Here is a 15,058-nt window from a genome sequence, read left to right as displayed (position 1 = left end):
ATGTATTGTACATGTATAATTGCAGTCAGCATTGCTCTCAGAGGGTTAAATTTATTTGACCCAGAAAAGGGCTTGTGTTTCTATTTTATGATCAGAGCTCTAGTGTGCATGTGGCAATTCCTTGCAGTGTGTCCTTTCATATGGTACATTCCATCAATCAGCTTCGCATGCCCAAATTTAATACTTGCTGGAGTTGTAACAGAATTATACACAAAGTATTGGCTACATCATGACAACATGAGGTTCTCATGCCAAGTATTTACTTGACATGATATTTATCTACTCTTGCATATCAATGTGCAGGTCTCCTACCCAAGTATATACATGAATTTACAGTACGAATGTTTAACTATCACAATATATTTGTGAAAAAATGGTAAGCCTTTTCCTGCGTGTAGCACTTGTTTTAATTACTAAAGACTATCACAGTTTTGTAATTCAATATGGGTAGATCACATTGATATGCAAAGTAGATATTAATTCCATTTTGCATAAAATAGTTTACATCTCAAATAATTGAAAATCATATCCAGTTTGCAGGGATGTCTCCAAGAGGGTACCTGAGGTTTCTAGATATTGGTCAAATATTTTCATGTCTTAATTATATACAAAGGCACAATTAAGACACTCCAAAAAGCAGTTAACCATCCTTATATAATGAAGACATTAATTTTATACACATCACCTGTTAAAACTCACTCAGTGAAGTTTACCCTTTGATATTACTTCATCTGGTGAAGGAACTGTTGATTGGTCCTTATTGGGTCAAGTCTTTATTCTGTGAACAGTTACTTGACTCAGTGATATAAAATATTGGATGCAGTCAAGCTGTTCATTGCACTAAGGTACCAGTCCTGATGTGATGTGAATAACTGACTGTTTTAATATAGAGTATTTCACTGCTCTAGAGTGTCTTGATATTTTTTGCTGATCAAGGAAGCTCATCCGAACTTCCCTAATGTGTGCCTATGGGAAGTCCTACCAACTGTTTTGAATGCAAACTTTATTCTCAAATTCAAGTTCAGTACAAATGCATATCTTCTCTCTTATCACTTCGTAGAATCATAATAACAAAATAATAATAATAATATTTATGTACAGACACAATAATTAGATGCACATTCACAGGGTTGATTGCATGCACAAGGCACAATAGTTCCATTACAGTTTTCCTAGTAATTCTTGTTTCCACAAACCAAAAATTGAAGCTGATGCTGCCTTCACATCATAACGCTACAAATTGTTAATAATGCACAATCATAATAAAACATGCGTGTATAATAATGTACCTGACAGCTACCTCCCAGTAAGAATGCAAAGGGAATTTTGTAGTCCCGCATTAGCTGAAGAATCATTGTATCCCTCGCCACCACATCCTATAGCAACAACATTTATTTGATAAAAATACTATGCACAGACTATCACAGCAAGAGCAATTGTAACACAAACATTTAATTAGCAATGATTTTATCATAATAAAAAGTGCCTGCTCATTTATACTGTATATGTACAATTTTAGAAGGATGTAATGTTTGTGGATTTTGCAATTGCTTAGTCGTCCAAGTAATTTTCATCCTCAAAACTTAATGACTATCAGCATTAGTGCTATGCTATAAATTATAATAGGTAACCTGACAGTAAAACATGAAGTCCTGAAATTATTTTTCTATTAAATACATAAAAATTATATATATACACATCTTGAACATTTGCATCTACATTGTACAAGTTGTTGCACAGAAATGGCTATGCAGTGTTTGTACAAGATAGCTAAAGAACTGATGTTGTTTTGTACTATTTTTACTTTGAGAAGCAAAGAGCTAAGAAATTGGCTAGGGTGGACACTAGAACTTGACACTCATAACGCACTACATTTATGATGTACTTCTATATATACAAGTTATTTATATATTACTTGAATGGTAAACTTCATTGCAGTGTGAGGGTTGCATTGCAGGACTGTGGTACCTACATGAAAGACAGATTCTTGTTTCACACAACACATATTATTATATTAATTAACTTTTGGTTTACAAAGTACTCTAGACTAATTATGAATCTTAATCCTCAACTATATGGTTTCAGAAATTATGCCACAATAATGGGTTAAAGATATGACAACTATTCTAGTATTTTGGGAACACAATTAGCATAAAAATACTACAATAGAACAGTTGGTGGAATAGTTGTTTACCCTAGTCACTACGCATCTTGTCAACATAAATACCTCACTATTTGCAAAGTCTTGCTATACATGTTGATTTTAAAAGTGAAGAAAATCAGGAGAATATAGTGAATAAATTTTGGGAATAACAAAAACACAATCTTATAGAGGTTTGGTTGTTGGTGGCAGAATTCTAGATCATGGTTTTACTACTAAGTTGGAGATAGGCTTGTGGGAATTTCACTCAAAATTTTCATCATTATATTGTTCTATTCTGAATTTCTCCAAAAAGTTAAGATTGTGTTTTTGTTATTCCCAAAATGTACTCACTATATTCTCCTGATTTTCTTTGCTTTTAAAATCGACATGTACAGCAATACTTTGCAAATAGTGAGGTATTTATGTTGACAAGATGCGTAGTGACTAGGGTAAACAACTATTCCACCAACTGTTCTATTATAGAATAGTTGTCATATCTTTAACCCATTATTGTGGCATAATTTCTGAACCCATAGTTGAGGATTAAGATTCATAATTAGTCTAGAGTGCTTTGTAAACCAAAAGTTAATTAATATAATAATATGTGTTGTGTGAAACAAGAATCTAGCCAACGTATTTAATATACCTCCAATGTAAATGCATAGAGATGGCAGAAAATCTGGTTTAGTGAAATAACTCTTGATCACACTAAATAAGAAACAAACAGACATGAAAAGTACAATATGTAGCTAAATATACAGCAGTATGTACTGTAGGCCACCTAATATCAACTTCTCATCTATACCCACGTCACAGATTGAAACTGTCATGGCAGTCAGCTGCCAACTTTTCAGAAAACAATATTATTGATACAATAAGAAAGTGGTGACTCTAGTTCAACTATCCATCTACCACCAATGTTATATTATTATTTTAAAATGGTACTATTTTAAATAGTAACTAAAAAGTATGGTCTTATAAAACACTGTATAACAGCATAATAATTATACTGAATAGTAAAATTTATTACCTCATGTATTTAATTTGTTAAGAGTGACTGTTCATAGATATGAGGCAGTGACTGCTCTCATATAATGTGACACTACTGGGCATATGTACCAATTATAGCAAAATAGTTTTTGGAAGATGATCTTCTGGAATAACTAATTAGAATTCACATATTTTGCTTAGGCTTGCTCTATTGCTTGCAGTATGTCATGAAGACATATCCACAAACATTATTGCTAGCAACAAAATTGGGAAAACTTTAATAGAGCAGTCAATTGCTCTAACAAAGTAGTCATACTACGATAGTTAAGCGTGACTTCCCTATTAAGGTATCTCAACAGTTATACAGGAAATGTTTTTACTTTTGCAAGAAGTTACATTTTTAGCTGAAGAAGAAATTCATGCAATTTGTACTATTTCAGGAATCACTCCAGAAAACATTTGGGAATAATACAGTATGGTAGTACTGTATATTAGGGATCATGGAGGTTTGGGGTATTCTGGCTAAAATATCACCTAAAAGCCAGCTTCACAATACCATCCTGGCACCTTGGCAGTTTTGGTTACAAACTCAAAAGTGCTTTCAGTACAACCCTAAATTGTAAATGCTTTCAATAGATTGTTACAAAATTAAAATAAATATTCAATGGAATTTTCTACTAACAGACTGCCTCATTCCTTCAGGCAAGGCAACGGCTAAGGCGACAAGTATGATTTTTTACTCTTCAACATCACCTCATCCCAAAGCATGCCTTTTTGCATACCGCAGTGCATACAATGCATACATCATTAACTATCTGTGTCCTCCTTTGTGTCCCACTTCTTTTAGCTGACAGCTCAAAGTGTCAATTTGTAGTAGCATGATGGCTTTCTATGTTTGTAAACAGGGTTGGATTTATTGTTGCTTGCTTGTTCATGGCTATAAAACTGCAATATATATGTAGTGCCTGTATTTATTTGCAATAGTGTTTTAAAGCAAAGTAAAGTCCTCCCAAGTTAGGTACACTATTTCTATTAGAGTACCGTATAGAGGGAAACTTTGTAAGGGGGAGTTAGCAATTGTTACAAATTCGCTAATTTAAGTTTAGTGCACCAATTACTCGTAGCATTTGAGCTTAGCATCTTTGCTTAAGATTGAGATTGAATTCACCTTGCCAAATGCAATTTAACTGGCTATTTGCCAAATGCAATTTAACTGGCTATTTGCCAAAGTTTACCCTCACCAAAGTTTCCTTCTATTTGGTAATTGATTTTTCATGCAAAATGTGATAAGTTGCAGTTGCTCAATTTTTACAAAGCAAATCCTGCACCTTTATTACAGCCTGTCATCACAAGTTTTATTAGCAAAGCACTTATTATAATGATTATGATGATGACAATTGGCATGAGTGAGTCTTAATAGTAGTGTACGACCCTGCTGATCTGACTATAATAACGGCTCGGAATACTAAAAAAGTTGTATTACAGAGTTTATTACTTTTAATAGAATGTAATTTTTTTAACAGAACACACATAGAATGCTCTAGAACAATCTAGATTTTCAATTGGTACGTGAAATTATGAACTTTTACTATTGTGTAGATTTTAGCTAGAATTTTCATTTATAAAGTAGAAATTAAGCAAGATGATCAGCCATGATAGCAGTGGCTCAATTGTAAAGGATTTGGGTGTTCAATATAGAGATCCCAGGTTCAAACACTGATAAGGTTTTTCAACATTTTTCATGAACCTTTTCCCCACAGTGACTGTTCTATTAGAGTATTTCAACCCTGCTATTTACAGTTGGTTGGTTTTGCTCCATAACTCTATAGCTGTCAATGCAATTTCTTTTAAACCACAAAAGGTTTAAGCTATGATGGTTAATCTGTATGTATACCAATTCCATAAACGGTTTACCTTGTAGGTGCGACAACAAGTAGGCCTCTTTTAATGCAAATAATTGTCCATACTTATATCCATACCAGAATTGTCTAATTCATCATATGGTATGAGTGAAATGGTATGGAATGGTATGCAATGGTATGGACGGATATGGATATCATGGATATATTACCATGTCATATCCATACCATTGTATCCATACCAGAACAGGGTGAAAACTCAACTGATTCAAGCCAGGCTGTCATGCAAAAACGCTTTTACAATTATGATAAGAGTCGCATAAACATATTAATTTTGTGCTCTTCCCGATTAATTTTATCCCTGAGAAAAATGAAAAGGACAAACATATAATTATATTAAATTTAATGATTTAAGTTGGCCAATGTAAAGGGTTTAAAGTTATCACAGATGTACTCATTGCTTGTACTTTTATTATTGGTATTTTCAGTTGTACTGATAAGTAAAAAAAATGGCCTCTTCGCCCTCATGTCTACTTGGGCAATAAACTATGAATCAACTTTGCCTGTGGCATTAGAACAGTACTGTACAAAACATAATGGAAGTTGCTTATCCCTACAATTTATTTTAAACAAAGAGCCTATAATTTATGCTTGATGAAAAAAAATCAACTGTATAATGTTTATAGCTTAATATAGAGGGTTGTTCCCCCAGACTCCCTGCTCATATATGCCTATTAACCTGGTACACCTCTCTTTCCGAACTCTAGATCCACTCTTGTATATTACGTTATTATATAGTTACCACCATGCATGCAATGACTGTTCTATTGGAGTGTTTGACTGTTCTATTAGAGTATTCGCAACAGTTGAGGCGTGGGTACCTCCCTTGGGTCCATTACAAAATTTCTTTGGCTGAACAACATTGAACCAATAATGTTGAATGGCTCTCACTAATATATCTATTATGTTAAATTAAGGGGATGCATACCCCTGACTATATGACTACAATTAACTTCCATAATTTTGCATACAAGTTTTCTTTACTGACAATGCCTTTAAAATTTCTTTCCTCACAAGCATGCAAATTAGTTTTCTTTATGAGACGCCCATACTTACATAACTCACTTGTTGCAGTGACATAAATAGTTGTCAGAAGTCATTTCCTGAGCACTTAACTGGTAGCCATCATAATGAACTACATCAATAACAAAGGATTTAGCTACGCCCATGATTTATACACTGCAAACTGCCAAAAAGATACATAATTAGTAGCTCACTTTCTTTAGCAATCTTATTACTGTAGCCATGGTTTTCACAGATTGGCTCAGAGTAAAAGTCAACGATGGTAATTGGACATCCAATATTTTTAGCATACTTGTAACAGGGTGACTGCATTAACAATTGGGTATGAAAAATTTGCACACACAGAATTCTTATTCTAGGTAGCTACTGTATTCTTGCATGTAAAAGGGTATGTATGGGAATGTTAACTCTACAGAGTTCATTTTAAAACCTTACACAGTGAAAAGTTGGTCATCCCTAACTGATTTACTATATGAGTGGTGTAACGTCTCACCTGGTAAGCATCAACATTTATAACCAAGATGTGATGGATGTGAGAGAAATTGGATAAAATCTGTGAGAATGACACGTCAGGTGATGAGTAATATAGTTTTGCACACCTCCATTACTGTTACTCACACTCAGGCAAAATAAGACATCATCATAGACAGCTAGTCCTCCACCAGTGTTAGTAGTTTGGTGACCAAACCCTCCACCAATATTGATGGCCCAACCTTCATCGATTGCCAGCTTGCATGCCTACAGTATTGTGTGTTGTTCATGTAGCCACCTTTTCACGTGACATTAGCTGTGCATGTGTATAATATTATGTTGCTTGGGATGCAACAAGTACCGGGCCACCCTGATTAATGACTACATAACTCAACACATGTTGCTTTTCATCCTCTATATGTGTACTGTATGCATTGGTGTAAAGGTGGGTATAGTGTGTTTCATTATTTCCATGTTACTATTGAACCTGTTTTTATACTAGTAAAGCTGAGCATAGCTATAATATTGAAAATGATGAATAAACAATGTGTCAAGAAAAAGCAAACTCTCAGTGTTTGATGCAATCTTACTGTACCGATGTATTCAATTATTCACCAATACAAGACTTGTGCTTACTATGACTGATCCCATTGCTTGGACTCGTAAAGGGGTCAAAAGTACCTCATCTACATCACTCCAATACATCGGCCGTGATGGCTTCTTCATGTTCATTAGTTCAAGAATCTGTTCAATTTCGTGCTACACAGAAGTGAGATAAGTCAGAAAATGTGTTAATGACACCATTTATTTATACAGATATAGCCTCCTTATGCATAGACCATTGCAATTGTATATGTGGATTCTTGATGCAGGTTATGGGAAATAGCTATATGCTCTGCTATGCTACTATATTCCAGTAGTTATAGCTATAGCTAATGACTATTATTGATTACCTCTCTAACTGGATCTGAGACTAAATTGAAGAGATCATATTGTGTAGCAATATCAGCCACAGCATCAAAGTGTTTGAACTTTAGCAGCATCTTTCCTGTAATACAGTACGTCGTCATGATGCACGTGCACATGCATGTATACAGATGTTAAGCTATACCTTTTACTAATTTAGAAAATACTCGAGCTGGCTTGTTGAACAGTACAGTTTGCTTTGGGAGCCCAATCTTCCTCTTCCCATGTATATCATATTGTTTATTGTACACAATTGGCACGTGTTCACTGTCACATTCAGCGTCAGACAGGCAGACACCAATCGGTGCAATCTTTGGAGTCTGAAACTTGTTCCAGATATTCGATATCATCCTCATTGTGGCAGATTGCCTTCTCTTAGGCGGAGGTGGGGTCGTCTTTCTCACTATCTCTATGTTACGTTTCCATGCTGGCAAGAACGAATTCGACCTTGTGAGTGACGAGGTAGCCATTCTAAGTAGCTCTGTAGAAGAAGCGGAGTCGGATAATGAAGCAGTTAGTAGGCAAGGCTGGGTGTCTGAAGACGGCGAATCGACTATCGAACTAGTCAGACGAACCTTGGTGTCACTGGCTAGCTCAGAATCAGCGTCTTCAACGCTGATCATAGGTACGTCTAACATGGGTAGAGCATCGGGGTCTACACCTCCTTCAGCCATTGTAACTAGCACAAGTTTTTCACACTTTATAGCACGATGACTTTCACCACGTGGAACGCATGCGCACATTTTACAGCCTTGCATTCTTTTCCCAAGATCTTGCGGCTCCCCGCTAAACTCTATTGCATGCCACGACACACACAGACACTTGGGTTGGCCTGGCCGTGCACCAAGCAAGAGTTTAATGATTGTTTGAAAATAATTATTTACAAAACACCACCATAGCTAACTATGAAACACCATAGATACTGGAAACACTACCCAACACATTAATAAATGCCATGTGATCAGTGAGTTGCAGACCTGAGTGATGCTACAGCAGGGTCTACAACAATAAAGTATTGGTTTTGCCTAAATTTTGGAGACAGCTGACCCCAAATCTGCCCCCAAGGGAAAAAACCTCCACTGAACAAAAACCACATGGGTAAAAAAGAACAGCTGGAGGAAAAAACCATACATGATGCATGCAGCTGTAGCACCACATGTGCATCACTCTCGAACACAAACTGCAATAACAATAACCACAAGCAAGATTAAGCACATGGATGAATACATATATAATAGTCCAGAGTCTAGACCAACTGAGTAGGCTCATCATCTAGCTAATGTCTGTAAAGGAAAAAAATAAATAAAAAAATTAACTGAAGTCAACACCACACATCACATCCATTACACACTAACATCCCCTCAATAAAAATGAAGCAACAGTAGCTTGGTAAACGGCCTAGAATTGCCCTAGCAACCAACCATTCATTTAAATACCCCCAATTATCCCGCCACGCATGCGCAATAACGTACCGCGGAGAGCGTATTTTCTGTCTAATATTGCATAACCGACAGAAAATACCACTCCCCGCTAAACTCTATTGCATGCCACGACACACACAGACACTTGGGTTGGCCTGGCCGTGCACCAAGCACCAGCACTTACTATGTATATAGACACACTCTAGAGGTACAAAGAGCGGGACTCAGTATATATAAGGTCAGGTGCCTAATCTTTGTGTAGCTTCTAAGAGAGAAGCAACTAAGTCTTTAACATAGCCATCCTTGGTGCTATCTGAGGACCAACGACCATGCCTCTTGAATAATCTGTCTGGTATTCTAGCTTGAGCTGCAGCAATAGCACCTCCTGACCTAAGGCTGAAAAATCTGACTTAGAGAACCCAAGAGATTCCAACCTGTCCAACAACAGCTCTCGTATACGAGTGTGTGACAATTGGCCAGATGGATGCAGCTGCTCACCCCCTTTTAGCAAACGGAACAATATTCCAGAGGAGTTTGACAAACCACCCATGTCCATATATCGCTTAAGCATTGCAACTGGGCAAGTAACTTTAGCACTGCAAGCCACATACACCCGGACATAGACAACACTCTATATACCAACGGATTGCTGGAAGGTGACAGCAACCCTGCCATTTGATGAATCCAGGCAATAGCATATGTAGCTTCCTTCACAGCTGCTCGGGACTGCTTAGAATCTCCCAAGTGTTGAATATACAATGTCAGGTGAACTGGCTTTACTGCAAACATGTTGATATTGCTAAGGGACTGGGCCCATTTCATCCAGCGGTTGAAAGCATACATGTACTTCTTAGTTATAGAAGCAACCTTACTGTTGAGATCTGTAGTAAACAAGCTCTTGGCCAAGCACTTAAGATGGGGATCTTCCATGCACAATAACTCTTGCCATGCTATCTGGCCTTGTACCACTGCAAAATACACATGATTTTTGTGCAATAAATATTCAAAAAGCCCATCACAATAACAGGCAGACAACTGTTTAGCATGGAAGCATCTCAGCACACTGACCTACAGTGGCTGACACAATACACACCAATAGAAGCATCTCAGCACACTGACTGACAGTGGCTGGCTCAACACACAACATAGACCAATGCTTGCCACAGAAGCATCTCAGCACACTGACCAACAGTGGCTGGCACAACACAAACCAATGCTTAACACAGAAGCATCTCAGCACACTGATCGACAGTGACTGGCTCAACACACAACATAGACCAATGCTTGCCACAGAAGCAACTCAGCACACTGACCGACAGTGGCTGGCACAACATAAACCAATGCTTAACACAGAAGCATCTCAGCACACTGACCGACAGTGACTGGCTCAACACACAACATAGACCAATGCTTACCACAGAAGCATCTCAGCACACTGATCGACAGTGACTGGCTCAACACACAACATAGACCAATGCTTACCACAGAAGCAACTCAGCACACTGACTGACAGTGGCTGGCACAACATAAACCAATGCTTAACACAGAAGCATCTCAGCACACTGACCGACAGTGGCTGGCTCAACACAAACCAATGCTTAACACAGAAGCATCTCAGCACACTGACCGACAGTGGCTGGCTCAACACAAACCAATACTTAACACAGAAGCATCTCAGCACACTGACCAACAGTGGCTGGAACAACACAAACCAATGCTTAACACAAAAGCATCACAGGACACTGACCGACAGTGGCTGGCACACAGCCCTTACCTATAAACATGCGTAGATATACCAACTGTTGGTGTAGCAGAAGGGTGCTCATTACACTAATTCTATGTATACTACCTGTCTGGGATTGGCTTATTGAACAGAGCACATTCTAATCATATACAACTTGCATAAGGAATTTTGTTTAAAAAAAAATTTATTTATTTATTTATTTTTTTATTTTAATATTTTTTATTAGCTATTCAATGAATATGACGCATGGTTTTAAGAGAACAACAGAGAGCCACCAACAGGCATGTTAAAATCAAATAACAAGCCAAGAACACAAGTGGTTGACCTCGAACCAGAAAAGAACCCTGAGGTACACCTACCGGGCAAAAACAAATGGTCAAACAGGGGCAGGTCACACCAATCCCTGACAAAAGAAGCTAGCTGACTACCATCAGGACAAATTAGAGGCCAAAATGGGGCGGATGACCAATGAGGTAGTACAATGATACCCCTGCACTTAAAGTTCTGAGCATGCCTTAGCAATCGTGGAATGAGGTAGACTGGGAGACACCACCAATTCATTTCACCAGTCCAATCACATGTGAAACAATCTACTGCCTCAGACCTTGGGTTACAGAAACGGCTATTAAACCTAGGTAGTTGAGTATTATAAAAGCTTGCAAAGCGATCAACTGTACACAGGCCCCATCTACTGTTCAACCAGCAAAACACACTTGGGTGTAATTGCCAATCATCAAAGTCTTGTATGTGACTGATAAAATCAGCTATCTGGTTCTCAGTACGAGGTATCCACTCAGGCTCAACAGACACACTATATTGTACACACAAGGAACATAACCTAGGGTTTCCTGTTGAAGGGCCGGGTTTTTACTACCCACCAGAAGAATCCGGGAAACATTTTGGTTATCAGTAAGCCACTTAACTTTACAATTTTGAAGTTTTGATATCAATGATTGAAGAACCAGCCTGATACCTTTAAGCTCACGCCATGTAGAGCTCTGTTGGGCCTCTACAGCATCCCAATGGCCGTGCACCACATACTGACCATGTTCAACAATATACCCACCAAATCCTGTATCGCTAGCATCAGAATACACAATTCTTACAGCACCTGGCTGGCACCATAAAGGCTGAGAGTCATACTCCTGAAGATTTGTTTCCCAAAATTGTAACTCACAGAGAGCCTCTGGACTCAGTGACAACATGTCACTCCAGGTATAACACTCATTAATCACTGCATACAAACTACGAGTCATGAGTCGACTAACTGGGCCCACTGCAAGGGACAAAGAAATTATCTTACTGTCTTAATTGTAGAAGACACTAAACTTCTAAAAGCATGCACCTTATCTGTGGGGACAATAATCTGGCCTGTTTCTAGATTGATATCAAATCCTAACCAAGACACCAGGTAGGAAGGAACCCACTGGGATTTCGTAGGGTGAGCCACAAAGCCAGCATAAGCCAGGGACTCCTGAACAAATCTACTGGCAGCTTCGGCCCTTTCAGCTTCTACAGAGCAAATACTGTCATCTAAATACACCACTATCTTATAACCATGTCCCCTCCAATACTTAATTAATGGCCTCAGAAGCTTAGTAAACAAGTAGCACGCTGAAGATAAGCCAAATGGAAGGACTTTAAACACAAAATAAGTCTGGACTTTATTCACAGGCCACATAAAGCCTAAATACTTCCAACAGGTTTTGTGGATGTCAACATGGTGATAACCAGACTTCAGGTCAAACGTAAATGCCTTATCACCTTTTTCAAATAACATCAGAGCTGTCCTAAGGTCTTCATATTTAAACCTCTGCTTCCATAGGAACTGGTTGAGGTGTCTGAGATTAATCACCAGACATTTCTTACTGGGTCCATCAACAACTAACAAAGGACTACATATAAAAGGTTAAAAGTCAACCTTAGCAATACAGTTATTGACTAGCAATTCCTGGATCGCCAGGGAAACAAAGTTACAATTAGCCAAATGGTTACAACCAAAATATGGTGTTGGTGAAGAAAACAAAGGAAACATATAGCCATACTGAATTGCATCCACTACCCTATGAGGGGCATTCAAAACATCTATCCAAAACCTTATGTTTCCTGAGGCCTCCTTGCATGGACCTGTATACTATGAAGTTCATCAACATCTAACTCTCAAATAGGACCATTGAGTCCAGCATCAGGGCCTTGCCCTTCAAAATCAGGGTTGCCAACTGGCAGTAAGTCATACAAATCACAGTCACTGTGTATTTCACATTCAAAAGGATACTGTTTAGATGCTGCAGCTGCTCCTCCTGGTGCCTAGGGACAATTTCTCCTGATGGCCAAACTCCCCGCAATAGAAACAGGCGCCCGAAACTTGGCGCGCTTGACGACCAGGAAGAACAACAGGTGTGGCCTGTACCGGAACCATTTCCGGTATCCTACTGATTCACACGCCCAAAATCGGTAGACTGCTGCGCGGAACGACCGCGCTTCTTCTTAGCTATTGCTGCTTTCCTTTCCGCAGCCTTCTCGGCCTTTTCTATCTTATTCTCGTCGTCACTATCATCAGCCAACTCGTCTGCGTCATACTCAGAGACCAACCGAACTCTGAGCGGTCCGCCAACCGCCGGATAGCCTTTTGGCGGAATTTCAACAAACGCATACCTTCCTCTATTGCAAGTTGTACTTGCCGGAGCTTGGAAGACACAGGGGGAGAACTCGTAACCTCCTCAAGTTTCACATGAGCTACACGAAGGTGTTCCTGGAGTGACTCGTTGAAGCGGAACTGCCTCTCATTGCCTTTCTTTCTGAAAGTTACTTCTGCTGAAAGACGAGCTTTCTTGGCTGCTCTCTCTGCAGTTTCTTCCTGTTCCTTCCGAAACTCAACCCTTAAGGCCTCAATAGACTGCTGAGTCGTTGCCTGGGAAGCGGTCACTATGTGGGCGATACGGTCCAGTTTAGCATTCGTCTCCAAGTAGCGGTAGCTAATGAGCTGCTGGAGCTTCCTCCACTTCCACTGCTTCCACCACCAGCCATTGAAGTGACTAAATGTCCACACAGTCAACTTCAAATCCAATTCAATCTTCTGATTCCACCTGTCAACACAAGTACATAGCCCCTACTTTTAAGAAGCCAGCTACTCCAGATGACAAGACGCAAAATGATCGTAAATTTAACATAGTTGTCTATGGTATAGATGAATGCAGCAAAGGGACTCCAAAGAACGAACGACTCAATCATGATCTGGACAAAGTCACATCCATCATCACTAAAGGAGAAAACAGTATTAGTCCTTTATCCATTCGTGACCTTGTAAGACTTGGAAAATACCATGAGCAATTGAAGCAACCTCGTCCACTACTTGTCAAACTCAACCGATCCATTGATGCATCAGCGCTGTTGTTAAAAGCAAGATCTCTGCCAAAAACCATTAGAATAAAACCAGACATGTCTCAAGCTGACAGGCTTGTTGAGTCTCTTCTTCTAAAAGAAAGATGGTCATTGATTCAAAATAGTATTGATCGCAAGGTCATCAAAATTCGAAGCAACAAAATTTTTGTACACAAGAAACTTCATGGCCAAGTCATAAATTCAACTTTTGTCCTATCTCAGTCTCATCAGCTCATTCCAATGGACTCTTCCAGTAGCTAACTGACTATCCCACAAGATTCCTGAATTTTTGTAGCTAACTAATCAGTTTAATTAAAGTGTATGTATGTACGTAAGTCTTGTTAGGCTGCTGGTACAAGTAACCAGCAGACCTTTGGTAGTTTTCTACCATAAAGTTTAAATAAATAAAATAAATAAATAAATAAATAAAATAAATAAAGGGTTTATAACCGTGACAGTTACTCCAGAAGTAGCAGACATTTCGAACGAGGAAAAAATGAAGCAACAGTAGCTTGGTAAACGGCCTAGAATTGCCCTAGCAACCAACCATTCATTTAAATACCCCCAATTATCCCGCCACGCATGCGCAATAACGTACCGCGGAGAGCGTATTTTCTGTCTAATATTGCATAACCGACAGAAAATACCATGTGCGAGGCGCCCTACGTTAACAATGCGCAGTTACGAAGTTTGTAAGTTAGGTGATAGATAGTTAAATAATGTACTGGTAATACTTGTGTTAGTCTTCTACTGTTCATTAATCAGTACTAAACTGAATAAAACGACGTGCAAAACCGAATCAGCACCGTCCTATTCGTCAGATGCGTACGCATTGTTAGCGCATGGAGCTTTGTACACAGCATAGATAATAGACACCCCATACTATGTACACGGCAAGCAAGGTCTTGGAAAAATATAGTAATCATAGATTTTTAAAAAAGATGTTACTATTACAGTAGCTACTGTAGAGCCAGATGCTCTCTGTTAGGCCACTCCAAAT

The 15,058-nt window shown here is 38.6% G+C and overlaps 1 protein-coding gene across 1 annotated transcript; it reads right to left on the bottom strand.

The window, feature by feature from the left end:
* Positions 1-1,062: 1,062 nt before the first annotated feature.
* Positions 1,063-13,066, bottom strand: LOC136258460 (uncharacterized). The gene is made up of 12 exons (XM_066051770.1): positions 12,953-13,066; positions 7,658-8,784; positions 7,500-7,594; positions 7,183-7,305; positions 6,694-6,813; positions 6,569-6,628; positions 6,270-6,381; positions 6,118-6,187; positions 2,790-2,851; positions 1,916-1,968; positions 1,290-1,376; positions 1,063-1,233 (listed from the first exon to the last, which is right to left on the bottom strand). Exons 2-12 carry the CDS (start codon positions 8,268-8,270, stop codon positions 1,162-1,164), a joined length of 1,467 nt encoding a protein of 488 aa, XP_065907842.1. The 5' UTR covers positions 8,271-8,784; positions 12,953-13,066; the 3' UTR covers positions 1,063-1,161.
* Between the last annotated feature and the right edge of the window lie 1,992 nt (positions 13,067-15,058).

Source organism: Dysidea avara, chromosome 6, assembly GCF_963678975.1.
Source record: "Dysidea avara chromosome 6, odDysAvar1.4, whole genome shotgun sequence".
Classification (NCBI taxonomy): domain Eukaryota; kingdom Metazoa; phylum Porifera; class Demospongiae; order Dictyoceratida; family Dysideidae; genus Dysidea; species Dysidea avara.
Note: the sequence above shows the minus strand (reverse complement) of the source record. Positions and strands in the feature narration are given on the sequence as shown.

Bases quoted from the DNA above. Each gene is read 5' to 3' on its own strand.
- LOC136258460 (XM_066051770.1), bottom strand. From the start codon at position 8,270: ATGCAAGGCTGTAAAATGTGCGCATGCGTTCCACGTGGTGAAAGTCAT. The intron at 1,969-2,789 runs GTATATTAAATA...TCTTTCATGTAG, and splicing joins TCTATGCATTTACATTGGAG to GTACCACAGTCCTGCAATGC. The intron at 1,377-1,915 runs GTAATATATAAA...TTGTTGCTATAG, and splicing joins CAATGAAGTTTACCATTCAA to GATGTGGTGGCGAGGGATAC.